Source organism: Peromyscus eremicus, chromosome 17 (genome assembly GCF_949786415.1).
Source record: "Peromyscus eremicus chromosome 17, PerEre_H2_v1, whole genome shotgun sequence".
Lineage (NCBI taxonomy): Eukaryota > Metazoa > Chordata > Mammalia > Rodentia > Cricetidae > Peromyscus > Peromyscus eremicus.
In genome coordinates this window covers 13291295-13309482 of record NC_081433.1, presented here as the reverse complement: position 1 = coordinate 13309482, position 18188 = coordinate 13291295, and the positions used below count along the sequence as shown (strand labels likewise).

Here is an 18188-nt window from a genome sequence, read left to right as displayed (position 1 = left end):
ACGCAGGATGGAGACTGGCTTCCTTGAACCACATTAGCAGCAGCTTTCCTTTGCTGTTGCTTTGCAGGAGCAGACAAGTCCTTAGGCCTTAACAGAGGTCGGAAGCTTGGTTGGGTCTTGCACTGAGGGTACCACTCCTTTTATTCCATTTTATATCAGACCTTTCCCAGCACTTGCGTTTTCATGTCTTGCTTGACACACACCTTTAATCCCAGGAAGTGATGGCAGGAAGCAGAAAAGTATATAAGGCAAGAGAACCAGGAACTAGAGGCTTTTTTAACTTTTAGGCTTTTTAGCAGTAGTTCAGCTGAGATCAATCTGGATGAGGACTCAGAGGCTTCCAGTCTGAGGAAACAAGATCAGCTGAGAAGTTGGCAAGGTGAGGTTGGATGTGGCTTGTTCTGTTTCTCTGATCTTTCAGTATTCACCCCAATACCTGGCTCTGGGTTTGTTTTTATTAGTAAGATCATTTAAGATTCGTGTTACAGAATAGGAATGTATCACCATTATGGCAGGTAGTGTGGCAAGCAGGCATGAAGCTAAGGCAGCAGCTGAGAGCTCACATCCTGATCCACAAACAGGAAGCAGAGAGAAGCCCATTTTGGGAAACGGTGTTAGTTTTTTGAAACCCCAAAGCCTACCCCCTAGTGACACAATTCTTCTAACAAGGCCACACCTCATAATCTTTCCCAAACATTTCTACCAATTGGGGCCCAAGTATTCAAACATGAGTCTATGGGCCATTTTCATTCAAACCACCACACGGTCATATAAAAAGGGGGGGGGCAAGAAATTAAAAGTTTAGTGATATTTAAGACAGAGAAGATAAGCAATACACTATCAAAAATAAACAACTCTTTCCTTTTAAAAAGATATTAACAGACAGAGACTAGATACCAGATGGTAAGAAGAAAGCAATTTACATATTGACGTGTAAGTTTTTTCGTGTATGTTTTAGCTAGGGTTGCTATTGTTATGATGAAACACTATGACTAAAAGCAAGTTGGAGAAGAAAGGGTTTATTTGGCTTACAGTTCCACATTGTAGTCCATCACTGCAGGAAGTCAGAAGAGGAACTCAAACAGGGCAGGAACCTGGAGGTAGGAGCTGATGCAGAGGACATGGAGGGGTGCTGCTTACTGGCTTGCTCCTCACAGCTTGCCCAGCCTGCTTTCTTATAGAATACAGGGCTACCAGCCCAGGAAAGGCACCACCACAATGGGCTGGGCCCTCTCCCATCAATCATCAATTAAGAAAATACCCTTCGGGGCTGGAGAGATGGCTCAGCGGTTAAGAGCACTGACTGAGGAATGGGGATCATACCCAGCACTCACATGGCAGCTCACAACTGTCTGTAACTACAGTTCCAAGGGATCCAACACCTTCACTTCAAGGCATATAAAATAAATTTAAATACATTTAAAAAATTATTTATTTATTATGTATACAGTGTTCTGCCTGCAGGACAGAAGAAGGCACCAGATCTCATTACAGATGGTTGTGAGTCACCATGTGGTTGCTGGAAATTGAACTCAGGACCTCTGGAAGAGTAGCTAGTGCTCTTAACCGCTGAGCCATCTCTCCAGCCCCAATTTAAATAAGCCATTAAAAAAAAGAGAGAGAGAGAGAGAAAATGCCTTTCAGACAGATTTTAGGGGGCATTTTCTCAATTGAAGTTCCCTTCTTTCAGATAACTCTAGCTTGTGTTGAGTTAACATAAAACTAGCAGCATAGGATGTGGGACTCTTTGAGACAGGTCTCACTATGTGGTCTGAGCTGCACTCCAATTCCAGTGCCTCCTGCCTCTAACCTCTGAGTGCTCAGATTCCAGGTGTGCACAACCATGTCCTGATATCTCTGCATACCCCTTACCAGTCTTACAAGAGCTCAGCTCTAGCCCATGGAGTGCTTGGGCTAGATCTGGTCAGCCTGTATTTTACTCAGTCCTTTCCAGTTCACTAAAATGAAAATGAGTTGCTCTGAGATCCCAAGACTAAACTGCTCAGTCATAGCCACTTTTAAAATAAGCTAAGCAGTGACCAGGGTGACCCAGCATTTCACCACTGGACTTGGATGTCAAATCCAAACATCTTTATAAATAGCACGAGCACGTACTTTCCTTATCAGAATAAAAACAAAGAAATAACTATAACAAATTCCAATGTAACTAAAATAAATGGCAGAAACATCACTTCACAATATGAAATAGGAGCACAAGTTACTATGACCAAGGAGACAACACTTTGAATGCTACGGTTACTAAGGGAAACACTGGGTTTTATACTACTTTTAAAAAATGAGCACCAAGTCACAATCTTTATTCCAATGGAGGCAAGGAGAAATTCTTGGATTTATAAAAGAAATAGGTCATGCATCTTCTCATTTAATCATTCAAAAAATAAGCTCTGGGTTCCACGTCTGATTGTGTGCCAGGGAAAGTATGACGACCTCTAAGTTATGTGACAAAAGTACTCTTTGTGGGACTTGTGGGGTGTGGCTTAATGGGAGATGCTTGCCTATCGTGTGTAAGGTCTTGTTTAATTCCCAATGAAAAGATGGAAGGGCAAGGGAAGAAGGGAAGTGAGATGCTGTTCTATTTAACAACTGAAGTCAGTGTTCAGCTACAATACAGAATACCAGAATGTCTAAAGTCCTCAAGAAACAAAACAAACAAAACCCAATATCCGTGGAATTCACTGTATGTATGCTCTTCTTTCTTGTTCTGTTGTTACTCAACAACGCTCAAGGGAAAATGGCTCCCGTAACATTGAGTGATGTTGTCTCTGCTTGCTCATGGTCTGAGATGTGGCACCTGTGGAGGAAGAGGTGGCTACACCGAGGACAGAGCCTGCACTTGCCTCTACTGAGTATAATGATTTGGTGGTCACATCCTGACATGAGTATGTCACGGCAAAGGTCCATAGGGGTTGTGTATGGCCTGCGATGGCCAGAGCTTGATAAGTTATTAGGTATGTGGAATGCTAATACACCAGCAGAGACATGCTCTTTCAAAGAAACCAACACCATCTGAAAAGCATGGAGAGACGGGATCACCCTAAGCATACTGCAGGCTGCTATTTCAAGTTCAGTGAACAAGCTCACAGTGAGCGTACATGCCCTTCTTATTCTCTGGCCAAAGGAAGCCCAAGATATTGTTTATTTTAGTTCAGTTTTTGTTCTTTCATAAAATGTATTTTCTCTAAGTGTAAGAATCAGACATAAAATTTACCACTCAGTTAAAATGAGGGATGCTGTCAACTATTGTTTTGAAAAATAGTACAAATGTCTTGAAAACCAAGTGTTTCTTCAACCAGCTCTCCTCAAAGCTCACACTGGCACTCAAGTCTCATCCACAGAGGTACTTAATAATGGACTAGCAGAGTTCAAGTACAATGCTCCCTGGCAATCTACTTTAACTTGGGGATAAAGTTCAGGAACCCTGAAAGTGTGGACAGCCGACAGCATCCCAATGTCACTGGCAAGGATCTAAATGACAGATGGCTAAAGGCAGCTGTTGGAAAGTTCCAGTTAAATCAAATTATGGGTGAATTTTCCAATGTGTGCCAATGGATAAAATTTTCCATGCTATTAACAAAAGTAAGACTGATCAAGCCATCAGAAATTGGGCTGGAGGTATAGCTCAGTGCTCCAGAAAAAGCACACAACCAGGGCTAACTCCTCAATACAGCTAAAGAAAGAAAGGACGGACGAACGGACAGATGGACGGACGGATGGATGGATGGATGGACGGACGGACAGAAGGAAGGGAAAAGTAAGAAATTATTTCTGAATCTGCAACAAAGACGTTGCAAAGGGAGGTGAACATGCACTTGAGGTCACTGCTGAAGTGCTATCTGAAGTGTTATCATGTGCATAAATGTTTGTCTGCATGTATGCACGTATGTGCACCATGTGCATATCTGGTGCCTACAGACTAGAGAAGAGCACGGCATCTTCTGGAACTGGAGTTATAAATGGTTATGAGCCACTGTGTGGGGCTGGGAACTTAACCCAGGTCCTCTGCAAGAGCAGCCAGTTCTCCTAATGCGGAGCCATTTCCAACTCACTGAAGCATTTTCTAAACTTTTCTGAACTTGTGGTCCGGTTTAAGGTGATTTCCTAGAGATCTCATTCATAAGGAAGCGATAACCAAGCCCCAGATAGTAAATCCAGCATCAGTGGCTTTCGGTGAAAATGAAGCATAGAAAAACTGTGTGGCCCGTATGTCCATGATGCTGTCAAGGGGGCAGGGACAAGCTGAGTGAAGCTTAGTGCCTCCACTTCCTGATTCTTGGTCTGATTCTTTGAAACTATTTGCCCAATAAAGGAACGTGTACTTTAAAGCTAACTGTAACCCAGGAGCTTTTTTTCATAAAATAAGAAAGTGAGTGTTTACAATAAGCAGTACCATGTCCTTCCTGATTCCCTTGCTTGCTCATGTCTGTCTTCCTGGATTCCTTGGTATTCGCCCAGCCTAGGGCTCATCCTTCCTCTTGGTATTTACTGCACAATCATTCCACAACACTCTAAACCTCTAACACACACACACACACACACACACACACACACACACACACACAGTCTCTCCTTGAATACCTGATAGGAATCTCCAGCTAAATATGGATAATCCAGACTTTTCTATTGTACCCTATACCTTGGTGTGTCCATGTTTTTCTCCCTCACTATCCCCACAGTGAACTGAGTGTCTACCACCAGCTGTTCCAGTGAAAATGTAAGAGTCACTCTGTTCCTTCTACTCCCTCACAGCGCACATTACACATCTGTTGCATCCAACAGACTGCAGACCAGCTCTCTACACCCGACCTGCACTATAGGTGCTTGTCGTGGTCACAGCTTTCTGTACTCTACCATCTGCACTACAGGTGCCCTTGTCATGGCCACAGGCACTTCTCTCTGATCATCCTAGATGCTTGCTTTGCTTCTGCTCTAGCCTCCCTGAAACCCATTCAGGGCAGAGGACAGACAGACTAAAGTCTGCTACCTCATAGCTGGAAGAGCTTCCTATCCTTCTGCAGTGACCTATAAAGTTACACTTGGTCCCTGACCACCTTAGAGAAAGAGGTCCCAATGGCAGAGCTCTGCTCATGATGAAGCCTGTGGTGGTGGTTAATGGTGTCTTCTCTCTGGAAAAATGGCTTTGACTCCAAAGGCCACCACTCACCCCTCCAGATACGTTTTCCCACTGTTCTCATCAAGGTAAATGCCAAGGCCCTCATTTTCCAGGGGACTCATGTGGTTGTGTTTTAATCTGTTCTCAATCGTGGGTGCTCAGTTTGTGCCTCCAGTGTGGAAAAAGGACTCTAGGATCCTGCCAGAGGGACAAAAAGATGACAGAGGATTAAGGAAGGGCTCCAGACAGAATCCTTATTGTTGTGGTCTATGGCCAGTTCCCTGTGGAAAAAGTGCATAGGCACAGCACAGCGGACAGAAGCAGATGGACTCTACAGTTTTACCTATGTAGAGAGAATCTATATAATTTAGTGGTGCAAATCTGTAAGTCAGGATGTGCTAAGATAAATAATCACGGTCACTGCCTTGGGACAATGCCTTCACCAAGGCTGTTTCAAAGACCTATGTCGAGACCCAGACAAGCTATTTCTGCATTGTGTTCTCATCTGGACATGTGTTTAAGGATGCAGTTTCTACGCTGCAAAGCACTCTAGGGACCAGTGAGCTGGCACATGTGAGGTGCTCTGTAGCCTGTAGCCCTTCATGACATAACCAGCGGCAGGGATGAAATCTCTCCGCAATGAAGCCCATCGAAAGCTCAAGGATCCCAGAGCTACTCAGGCAGATCCCTGGAAGCTTGATGTCTTTGCCTGCCAGGTGTGACCAGAGCTAACCCAAGATGGTATACACAGCTGCCCGCCAGAGAAGCAGAAGGCGAGCAAGTGGAAACTGGACGCACGTATGATAGGGCAAGTGCGACTTGTTCAAAAATTTATCCTCAGAATTTATCAATGTAAGCCTCAAAAAGAGATGGTGTCCACGATGCTTTATCCTGAGTAGTGTTGGAAGGGAGTATAAGATACTGACCACACAGAAGGCAGACCTGGTTTGGGAAGCACCCGGCTTTGGTTCTAGAATGAGTAGCTGTGATGTGCTGTGAACTGAGAGGCTCAGACCACACACGAGTGATAGGCTTTGCTCTATAGCATTCGACTCTATCCTAGATGCCAGTAAACCAAGGCGAGAGAGTCCCAACTTGATCCCATCATTCTAAGGCAAGGATTCTTTCTGAATCAGAAGGCACATGATTATTTATTGTAAGTTCCTTGAGATTTTGTAGAAGAATTTGTATTTATAGCTGATTTAACTTCTAAAACCTCTTATTAAGCTCTGTCTGTGAGATGTTTACAGTTAGCATCTTAAAATATGAAATAGGCTCAATTCTTCCTGGCTGCCGGGCTGTTTCTGAGGACAGAAGTGGAGAAGGGAGGGACTGGGTCACAGGACTCTATTGGCCTGCTAGCGACCACAGCAGGTGAAAAGGCAGAGCCAGGCTGCAGAAGTCACAGAGAACAAGAGCAACAGTGAGCAAGCCACAGCAAGGACAAGAACGCCTACTGACTCTTACAGTAAGCAGCATGTTTAAGGCAGCCCGAGTCCAGCTGAACACTTTGTCCAATCAGCTGATTTTTTTTGCTGGGTTACTCCTGTTCTCCCAGGTATAGGAAACTGAGCAATGCCAGGCATTGGTTTTGTCTCCTACTTATGTGCCAGGCAATTCAGTCATGAAATAGAAAAACACAGATTATTGTCTTTCCAGAAAACTGAGTGGCTGGGCGGTGGTGGCGCACGCCTTTAATCCCAGCACTCGGGAGGCAGAGGCAGGTGGATCTTTGTGAGTTCAAGGCCAGCCTGGTGTACAGAGCGAGATCCAGGAAAGGCGCAAAGCTACACAGAGAAACCCTGTCTCGAAAAACCAAAAAAGAAAAAAGAAAAGAAAAGAAAACAGAGTGAACACTGGGGAAATGGATTGGTTTATGAGCATGCAGGAAAGTTCTCTAATGGAAAAATAAAAGAAGACTAGGCAAAAATTCACACCAAATTGTGTTACAAAATCACCAGGAGCCTTTGTGAGTGACTGGCCACAGGCAGCCGTCTGACTTTGAAGGACTGCTACAATGGTCTTTCACAGAGATTTCCTGAGAACACTACACAAACCCTGAAATAAAAACATTCTCAGAAATGTTTTCCTTGGAGCTAAGTTTCTGATGCTAGCCAAAGAGAATATTTTAAGAATCCCCCGACTACACTGGAGATGGGGTAGAGGAAGGCCCGCAGAGAACGAGGTCTTCTGACAGCAAGGTCCACACCATCTCTCAAGGATAGACTAAGAAAACTCACAACTGCAACATGAAGGGCAGCTGCAACCTGTGAATGCTGTAAATTACCTAAGACTACATGCTGCCTGGAGATGCCAATTAAGTTGGACATTAAACTAGAAATTTTGGTGACTGATCTTCCTAATGGTGAGAGCAACCATCTCTCTCCCACCATACAATAAATTAGCATTGACTTTCTTTTCAAAATTCAAGGAGGAAATCTCGGGAGGTGGCTCAGTCAGTATAGCAAGCATGTTCCTTGCAAGGGCGAGGACCTGGATTAAATCCCCAGAACCCAAGTAAAAGGCGAGGTACAATGGTGGTGCACGCCTGTCATCTCAGCACGGTGAGGTGGAGATAGAGATAGGCAGATCTCTGGAAGTTCACGGGCCAGAGAGTCTGGACAACTTGGCAAGGCTCCCATGGGAGACCCTGTCTCAAACAGAACCTAGGAAGTACCTGGGAAACAACACCTGAGGCTGACCCCACGTGTGTACCATGCATGCATGCTCCTGTACCTACATGTGCACCATGCATGCATGCTCCTGTACCCACATGCATAGTCACGTACTCGAATACACAAACATAAGCAAAGTAAAACACTGAGATAATATAAGTGCAAGAAGCAAGGCTGTGCATGAAGAAGCAATAATATCTGCCTTGTTGGAAACTGGTATAAATAGAGAAAAAGTCTGGTTAATTTCTAGACTTAAATTCTTGAAGGTTAAACCCTAGAAACATCGATACAGATGTCATGGTAGAGAAGGGAGATCCCGGCAGCTGACACAGCTATGCAGAGTTCTGTGAATAGATATCTGCTGTTTGTGGTGGACACTCGAATTTCCCATATAGTGCTGTGTTAGCTATTGCCGGCACTTCAAGAGTTTTCAGTTTGCATAAGATTCAAGCCTCCAAAACAGTGTTCTTAAGATCTAAAAGGGACAGTCTGTGGTGATACAGTATTCAAAGATGTGAAAGAAAGTTATAATACTGGATTGGATATGAGGCCTCCTTCATGGGAAGAAATAAAGATCCGGTTCTGTTAACCAGGGCAAAAATCTATGGCTGGGTAGTCCCAGGCCCTAGTGAGGAACTTACTACCGACATTAAGCTGGATGATGCCAAAGTGCCATCTAAATAGTTATGTCTTAGACTGGCACTTCTGTCTGCTCTGCACAGAGGAGGCAGTAGCTAATAACTAAACTTGTACCTGAGGGTAAATGGCTGCTGAGTGCTCGGCATCAACATCACCCTCTGCGAGGCCCAGAAGACAGCACAGAACAGAGGGTGCAAGACTATGACAGCTGAAAGATGAGAAGCAGTTCTATGACTCTGATTTACTTCACACATTGTTTTTGTATAAAACTATGTTGACAGTTGTGGTGGTTTGAACGAGAAAGGCCCCCATAGGCTCCTATGTGTGAATGCTTGTTAGTGGAACTGTTTGGGAAGGATTAGGAGGTGTGGTCTTGTTACAGTAGGTGTGTCACTGGGGGTGGGCTTTGAGGTTTCCAAAAGCTCATGCCACTTCCAGTTAGCTTTATTTGCTTTGTGCTTATGGGTCAGAATATAAGCCCTCAGATACTGCTCCAGGGCCATGCCTGTCTGTTTCCTGCCATGATGATCATGAACTAACCCTCTAAACCTGTAAGCAACCCCCCAATTAAATGCTCTCTATTACAGGAGTTGCTTTGGTCATGGTGACTCTTCACGGCAATAGAACAGTGACCAGGACAGATTTAAAGTAGCTCAGTAAGGACCCTTCTCTTGGAAGGATGGCTAAGATATAAAACACGCAACTCAGTTTCATGGAATGAAATCTGCACAAATATTAATTTAAGTAAATTAATAGGTGAAGGACCTATCCTGGACAGGTGATATTCCTTATCAGAATCACATTCTTAAAGATGCTGTATCTGAGGTAGCATTCTCTCCTCTGCTTTACTATACAAGCACTTATGACCAGGAACAAGGGCATAGAGGAAAACAGAACAAGACATGGCCTCCAATCTATAGGAAGCCACAGATACTAATGAGTCATGAAGCTAGTGACTAAATGTTACTTTGATAAATCTTACCGAAAACATGCAATGGATAGCCTAACCTACAGCTTTTGGAGATGGGATCAGGTAGGATGAAAGAGGTGTCAAAGAAGATATTGAAACGAGAATGAAAGCAAAACCACAGGAAACAACAACAACAACAACAACAACAAACCAGTCAGGTGTGTAGTGTATACTTGAATTTCAGCATGCAGGAGGCAAAGGCAGGAGGAGCTCTGTGAGTTCAGGCTCTTCTGGTCTACACAGTGAGTTCCAAGCCAGCCAGGGCCGTAGTGAGATCCTACCTAAAAACAAAATAGAACAGGAAAACAAGAAGAAAGAAAAGAAATGACAAGAAAAGGATAAACTAGGAGATGTGAGAATGGCCCAGATCTGGTCAGAGGGGCCCAGAGAACCTGTGCAGGGGCTCTGCAGGGAAGAGGGAACCCATGCGGCTTTGGACCAGGGAAGGAGAGAACGTAGAAAACATCAACCAATAAATGTAAGCAAGCCACTGAGAAGGGCTACACCTTAGCCTCACTGCCATGGCAGCCACTGAGTGACTTTACCTAGCAAAGCAGCATGGCCAATGCTAAGAGTTATTCTTAAATAACTTGGTCAGCTTCAAGAAGAATGACTTATTTAAACAGCTCTGATTTGAATGACCCATCTAAAGATAATGAGGCAATTGGAAAATCTGAGTGAGGAGCTGTCCTCTGGCAACTGTAAAGCGGTACTTGCAATGTGCTATGACTCTAAGCACCTCAGGGCAAAGTAATGCAGCTTGTTTCTGGAATGATCCAGTTCTGAAGAAGCAGAGGTGACTTAAAGAGGAGGTGGAGATGAGCCTTGAGTTAGGTGCTAAAGAAGATGAGAGACTGCTGGGGGAGAGGTACATTCCAGAGGGATCACAGCCACTGGGGGTGGCAGTGGTATCATTTTGGTAATAAAACTATTGACACTTGGGGATGGGAGAGAATGGAGTTTCTGCTCCATTCATGGAAAGGTCCATGAAGTAGACAGAGTAAAGCTGAGGGGGTCTCTGTGAAGAACTGGCAGACACAGCAAAGGTGTGAGGATTCTAATATTGTGAGGTCCAAAGGGTACCCTATTTCCATCCCCCATCCTCCAAAACGGGCAGGCCCCCTAATTCAGTCCAAATTGAGTTTAGACCTAGCTCAGCCTGGACTACAGCAGGATTTCTGGCAGTTAGATAAAAGTAAGCATTTCTCAGGAACTTGTGAAACTGGTTCCCATCAGCCAAAGGAGTCATTTTGCTTACCTCTGGCAGAATGGGCATACGGCTCTCCATTGACATGTAACTGTGGCTGCATCAAAGGCCATGCTGGCCTCCAGGCTCCATCAGTCCCCATTTGTAAGTATATGCTACACATTTCACAGCCCCCTCCCTGTCTCCCTCCTGCTCCAGCTCCTCACCTTCCTCATAAGCATCCCCCACCCTCACTATTCCCGACTCTCTTGCTCTCCTCTGGTTCCCTCACTATGCACTATTTTCTCCCTTCTCTCCAAGATGCATAGCCCTAGTCATGTCCAGTTGGCTTCTTTTTCTTTCTGCTCCAGACTCTTCCAGATGCCTCTGGATGTTCTCTCTAATTTACAATAAAAACCTTATCTATACTACGGAGTGGCAATGTCGGCAGTTCCTTTACTGGGCCCCCTCACATACAAGTGTCTTTCTGCAAGTTGACAGTGAGTGTTCCAAACTCTCACCTGGTCTCTCATAGCTGCTCAACTCCCAGGAGAACAGACTGACACAGAATCAAGTATGGATAACTATGTTTGTAATACCCTTCTGGAGCCGGGTAATTGTTGCATGAATCCTAAATGGTCTTAGAATAAAAACCTGGAGCCAGATAATCAGGGTGAAAGCTGAAAGATAAGAGAAGCAGAGCAAGCCACAGACACCACCTCTTACCTCACCAACTCCTCAGCCTGAAAGCGCCAACTCCTGTCTCTGCCTTATATTCCTTTCTCTGCCCAGCCATATCACTTCCTGTTTCAACCTTCCTAGTGCTGGGATTAAAGATGTGTGATTCCAAGTGCTGGAATTAAAGGTGTGTGCCACCACGGCCTGGGTCTGTTTTTCTTTTAGACTGGATTAATATTGTATAGCCCAGGGTGGCTTTAAACTCACAGAGGTCCAGAAGGATCTCTGCCTCTGCCTCACGAATGCTGGGATTAAAGACATGTGCCACCACTGCCTGACCTCTATGGCTAACTCTGTGGCTGGCTCTGTCCTCTGATCTTCAGGCAAGCTTTATTTCTTAGATTATAAACAGTATATTACCACAGGCAATGGTGGCACATGCCTTTAATCGCAGCACTCAGGAGGGAGAGGCAGGTGGATCTCTGTGAGTTTGAGTCCAGCCTGGTCTACAGAGTGAGTTCCAGGACAGCCAGGGCTACACATGGAAACCCTGTCTCAAAAAACAAAACAAAATACTTTTAACATTTTGCACATCACGATTTTAAGCAAAATCTAAGTCTTTTTGCATGTTTTCATGTGTGTGCACATGCATGTGGATGCCAGAGGTTCAAGCTTGTGTCATTCCTCAGAAGCCACTGCCTTGTTTCCCGGATGCATTCCTCACTGAGACCTGCCCGTTAGGCTAAGCCGGCCCAGGGATCTATCTGCCTGTAGCTGCCTCCTCAGCGACAGGAAGGAGTACAAGTTTGTGCAGCATATCAGGCTTTTCAGGGAGGCCCTGGGATTTGAACCCAGAGCTTCATGCGCAGCAATCACTTTAGCAATTGTAATTCTCCCAATCCCTCCTAAGCCTTTTGTAACAGAGGCTGTGGGGTATGACACGGGGGAAAAAGACTTCGAGCCATTCTTAAAAGTACATCTGCAGCTTGTTTTCGGGGTGTAATCCTACAGGATTAAATTAACCCAGTATTAATGTAATACATTCTTGGGTGAGGAGAAAGGAGCATGCGAGTCAACATAACACAGGCAGCCAATGCTGCTGCTCCCACTAGCGATGAGCTGACGGGCTTTGAAGTGACCCCTAGGCTGAGGATCAAAAGGAAAACACACTGACTGACAGACTATCACAATTTTTATCAATTATGAAAACGACGACGACGATGATACATTTTTAAAGACTGCCTTAAATGCACAGAAACTAATGTTAACGATACACGCATGCTTGGCAAAACCTATCCAAATGGGATTAGACGAACATGTTTCAGTGTTTCATCCTAAGCAAATCCATCTGTGCAAACAATCTCTGGATTTTTTTTTTTGGCTTCTGAGCCATCGAGAGCATAGTTCACATCACTTCTTAGTCAAACACACGGCAACACTCACTGGCATGTGAGAAAACCCAGTTTGTGTTTTTAGTGCAAGCCTGTTCTGATCTTATTTCCACTGGAGGCTGGGAGTTTGTTGTACATGTTCGTCTAATCCCCCACACCACCCCTGCTTCTTTATCTAGCCTTAGCCTCACCACACTCTGAGCCAATCTCAGTGTGACTGTAGGAAGAACACCTTCCCTGGCTCTCAGACACTTCAGGGTTCACAGGTTGCATGTGAGCTTAGGCCCAGCTGCTCATGTCATCGCCTCAGATCCAATGGATCCAGCAAACACCTCATTTTAAAATAAAAGAAAACCGCAAATAAAACACCTCATTTAAAATAAAACAAAAATCGTAAAACGATGTGCACAAGGCTTACCCATTCGTAAGACAGAATCCAGCATCCTCTCGCAATCCCCATCAGCACGTTTAGGGTGCGAACAGACTTCCCCACCAGCACGTGGGTGGTGGACTCGCAGACCTCAGGTGAGAATGAAAAGCCTTTCAGTGTGTTCACCACCTGGATGATAAGATTCTGCTTCCTGCGGACCAGAGAGTCAACAGTCAGCCTACACGCAGTGTGCCCGTTAGACAAACAGAGGCTCGAAGTCTGGCTTTATTTTAATTACATTGTTCATACCTTGGTTTCTTTACAAACAGGAACATGGGATTTGGGGAAACAAGAACCTTTCAGATCTCAATTCCAAGCTGATGAGGCTTCCCATGGTGTCTCCAGAGTCAAACAAGCTGTCTAGGGACAGCATTGGCATTGGAAGCTAGACTCCTGACATCAGTCTACAGCACACCAGATTATGCACTTTCATGCATTTTGAACCAGTGTGTACATGCACTTCTAAAATATGTATGTGTGTGCATGTATGCCATGATGTGTGTGTGGGGGGGCAGAGGACAACTTGTGGGGATAGGTTCTTTCCTTCTACCGTGACGGTTCTGGGAATGAATTCAGGTCACTGGGTTTGGCAGCAAGAGCCTTTGCTCACAAGCATCCCACCAGCCCAGGACTCCAATTATTATTTGCTTATTTTACTTTGAAAATATAACATTATTGGAGCGTCAAATGCAGTTTTTCCCATTACAAAAAAAAAAAAAAAAAAGACTCTAATTAAATTATCTCTTTAATTCCCAAAGCTCACTGGCATCTTTAACCTGTCATTCTCTTAATAGCTGGCATGCCTTTCTGTTTGTTTTCCAAAATGATGTTCTAGCATCCTTACACAGGCCTTTAGTTCTAATCTGCCTGCTTCTTTCTTTTAGTGTTTTGCTAATATCCATGGCCCCCTGCCCCAGCATTGTTTGAAAATCCCCAGTGAGTCAGTGGAGACATGAGCTTTTCTCCTCTCCACTAGGGTACCACAATGGGTGGTGGGCTGTGCCTGCCCCAACCTTGCTGACTCCTGGGTGCTTCTCTCCTAGTCTTATCTCAGGTACACAGCACCTCAAGAGCTCAGCCTCTCCCTGTGAGAAGGGCTGACCTCCCTCAATGTCTAATCTTAGGGCTCCACAAAGTGGGTCTAGAGGGCCCCTCCTCAACGGACCTGGAGACGCTATGCTTGTTAGCATCTCAGAGAGGATTAAGTTTAGTAATCCTGATCTTTAATATCTGATCTTGTCTGTTCCAAGCCTGGCAGCTACCAGCAGCTCATGGATGTGCTAATTGGGAACAACTGCCTTTTTATGGCCTTGTTAATCAACGTGGAATCAGACTGTCCAAGGTCTCTGGATACTCAAGAAGTGTAAGATGAGAAGGGAGCAGGAGACAGCGCAGCCAAGATGAAAAGTTTGCTTTTTAAATCTTTTAATGAGAAAAATAACTGGCTATCATTTTTTTTAACTTACAGAATAATCAGGGACTTTATTACGTTCATATTCCGTATTTCTAGAGTAGACTAAGTGTTCATGGCACCTCAAAGGTATTAATAAAAATAAGAGGGCTCTCTTTTGTGATACATGGCATACAGTGTTTAAGGCATTAGTGTTTTTTGTTCGCACGCCATGGGCAGGAAAGGGAGCCCACCACAAAAAGTGGTCTACACACACATGCTTCCTGCAGCATGTTTTTACTGAAATGTCTCAATGTTTTGATGAATGTCTTAAAACCTCAAGACCTATGATTGATACAAAAAAATGTGGTTTTCCTCTTTAAGCACAAATTTGAAAATCTGTTGCAAAGAACACAGTACTATATATTTTTGTTGGATGTTCTTTATTGTGCTAAATGTTTAAGGGAGATGATAAGAGCAAGCCAGAAAGCCATTAACCCTTCCACAAGATACAGAGATAGCTGCCTTCCACCACATGTAGAAAGCTTTCTGCCATGCTGTTTCTTCAAGATCTGTAAGGAAATGTTTCGACCCCCACTGCTCAGTTTATTGAACATTCATAGGGTGAAGGGGTGGACAAACAAAACCACTAGGAATTAAGCAAGCAAAGAGGACAGCAAAAATAATTAATAAATAAATAAAATAAAATCTCTTAATGCTATGCAAAGGACCCAAAAAGCTTTTTGCACTCGATAGTCCACATTTAACTACATTTTCAATTTCCAATGATCTTTTAACCCCATAAAAGTGATCCAGTCCAGTTCTGCGAATGTCCTGAAGGCATAAAGACCTACAGTATATACAAGAGAAGGCTAAATTTTACAATGAATAGAAAGTTATCAAAACAACAAGTACTTACTCAGATGGCATGCTTGTCATGACTAATGTTCTCATAGGCTAGAGATTTTAAAAGAGAAGAACAAAAAAATAACAGTCAAAAATATAAGAAAATTTTCCCACAGAAATAAACTTTAATAAGTTTTTCGAACAGTTACATCACTTAAACACAAACATTTAAGCACATATATATTAAAGAACTTTATATTCTTGGGGGAAAAAACAGCAGGAGATAGAAATTTAGATACTATGTTAAAACCAATCCAAAACAAAACAAAACAAAAAACCCAGACATGATGGAGAAGAGCAGGAAGGCCCACAGAGTACCTCCAGATGAGTCAGAGTGCATTTTTCAAAGTTAGGAAGGAGTGAGAAGGGTACTTTAAAGGCTGGGCCACTCTTCCTAAGTTATGGGCAACCATGTCCTCTCGGACACACTCCTGTACAGTACTGTTTACGGTCAGGAGGGTCACACTCGGTGACAGGGGGCTCAATTCCCACGTTACCATCTGCTGTGATGAAAACTGTATGTATTAGGTGGTGGTGGTTGATGTTGAGACTGAGTCTTACTATACAGAACTTCAACGTGCTATGTAACCCAGGCTGGCTTTGAACTCCCAATCCTCCTGCCTCAGTATTAATGGATACTACCAGATCCTGCCCAACAAGATATTTTAGACAGTTTTACTTAGTGTAATCTTGGTTGTCAATTCCTGGGACTTAGAATCACCATGGAAACCAACATCTGGGCTTGTCTGTGGGGTCCTAATTCAGACTAACAGAGGTGGAGACCCACCCTAAAGGTGGGTGGATAATCTTCCATTGACTGGGGCCCCAGCATGCATCTCTCTCTGCTTCCTGAGTGCAGACACATTGAGCTACCTTAAGCTCCTGCCTTCCCAGCCACAATGGACTGTGTCTTCCAACTGTGGGCCAACATAAATCCTCCCTTAAGTTGTTCCTCAAGATGTCAGGAACAATAACTAATCTACTCAAGAGTGTGTGTGTGTGTGTGTGTGTGTGTGTGTGTGTGTGTGTGTGTGCAGAAAATGTAAATGCTATACAAATAAGCTTATATACATGAGTGTGCTACAGTTTTTGTTTTTCTTTCCCAGAATTTGCTGATGTCTTTCAGCAGTGTGCACTCCATGGGATTGTGTGGATTTACATTATATGTACACCTCTTCGACTGAAGTGAGGAGCCTCACTTGTTCTTAAGTGGGAAAGCACAGTGGGGAGGGGAACACAAGAGGCTTCCAAGGATGGGGCCTGGACACTGTACAGTTAGGAGGATGAAGACTGCAGAACGCAGAGGGAATATGAGTGGAAAAGCCATCCAGAGGAAGAGCTCTGAGGATGACAGTTAAGCTAACAGAACACTACTTCCCTGTCCTTTAGCGATCCTTCTGGAATATTACTTTCTTCTGCTGCACTCCTGATAACGCATGTGGATTAACAGCACAGCTTTCTGATTGGTTCTAGCTACAGGGTCTGCACGTGGAAGACTCTAGTCATCTAACATTATTCTGGCTGAGCTGAGACTGTCCGTTAGTGCCATCTCTGACAGGGCAGAGGTCAGGCAACCCAGGGGGCCACAGGCCAGGGGTGGTACAGCCCAGGGGGCCACAGCTGCAGGGAGGGAGCTGCCTCTACCCTGCTGAAGCTGGGCAATCAGATGCCAGGCATCCCACCCTCACCCCTGCCCACCCCCGCTTTTCTTCCTTCACAAGCTTGTTCTCTGGTGGCCACATGGGTTTAAACAGCAGCCATGTCAGCACATGGCCAGCGAGTCCCAGCTTCCTGGGACTGTGTAGAACCTCTAACCTCCAGACTCCAGGGCTCTGAGGTTGGCTTCAGAGTTCTACTTGGAGGTCTAGCAAGGATTTTCAATTTAATTTGATCAAAAACTAAACCACTGCACTAGCCAGAGAATTAGGAAAGAAAAAGAAATAAAGGAGACCAAAACTAGAAAGCAAGCAGTAAAACTACTTTTACCCACAGATCAGATTTTACATGGGTTGTTTTTCTGGCATTTTAATAAAAAGTAACCACAAGAATTAAATAAATTCAACAAGGCTTGAAAAAAAATAAGATCAACACACAAAACCAGTTATTCTACAAATCAGGAGTGAACAATCTGAAAAGGGTATTAGGAAAACAGTTCCACTGACAACGTATGAAAGAGAGTAAGAACGAACAAAGTCGATAGGGAAGGCACAGTATCGTCTGCTGAAAGTGAAAACTGCTGTTGGAGGGCCGGGGAGAAGGCTCAGTGGGTAAACTGACAGCTGCACACGTGTGAGGATTGGACTTCAGAATCTCCAGGAACCTTACGCACTGGACAGGCGTTTGGAACCCCATTATTCAGAAGCCAGGGGAGATGGTCGGAGCAAGCTGGCTAGCTAGATCAGCTGAATCACTGAGCGCTGGGTACAAACCAAAGACCTTGCCTCAACATATAAGGTGGAGAGGGAGCAAGGAAGACACCTAATGTCAATCTCTGGCCTCCTCTACAACTCAATCATTAAAAAAAAAAAAAAAAAAAATAAGTCAAGGGCTGGAGAGATAACTCCTTGGTTAAGAGTACTGGCTGCTCTTCCAAAGAACCCATGTTCCTTCCCAGTACCTACATGGCGGTTTACAAACAGCTGTAACTCCCACTCCAGGGGATCTGATGCCCTCTTCTGGCCTTCTAGGCCCCAAACACACACATGCTGCACAGAAATACATGCAGACAAAATACACATACAGATAAAAAAGAAGTATTAAAAAAAAAAAAATCAAAACCTCCATTTAAAAAG

At 44.2% G+C, this 18188-nt stretch overlaps 1 protein-coding gene across 2 annotated transcripts in view; it reads right to left on the bottom strand.

Annotated features, from left to right (window-relative positions):
• Positions 1 to 18188, bottom strand: part of Mcph1 (microcephalin 1) — a 204099-nt gene that overhangs the window by 123687 nt on the left and 62224 nt on the right. For both annotated transcript variants that reach the window (XM_059245032.1, XM_059245031.1), the window contains exons 9-10: positions 15410 to 15447; positions 13089 to 13251 (exon numbers count right to left, since the gene is read on the bottom strand). In XM_059245032.1, the coding sequence (XP_059101015.1) occupies positions 13089 to 13251; positions 15410 to 15447 (201 nt within the window). The remainder of the gene's footprint in view (positions 1 to 13088; positions 13252 to 15409; positions 15448 to 18188) is intronic.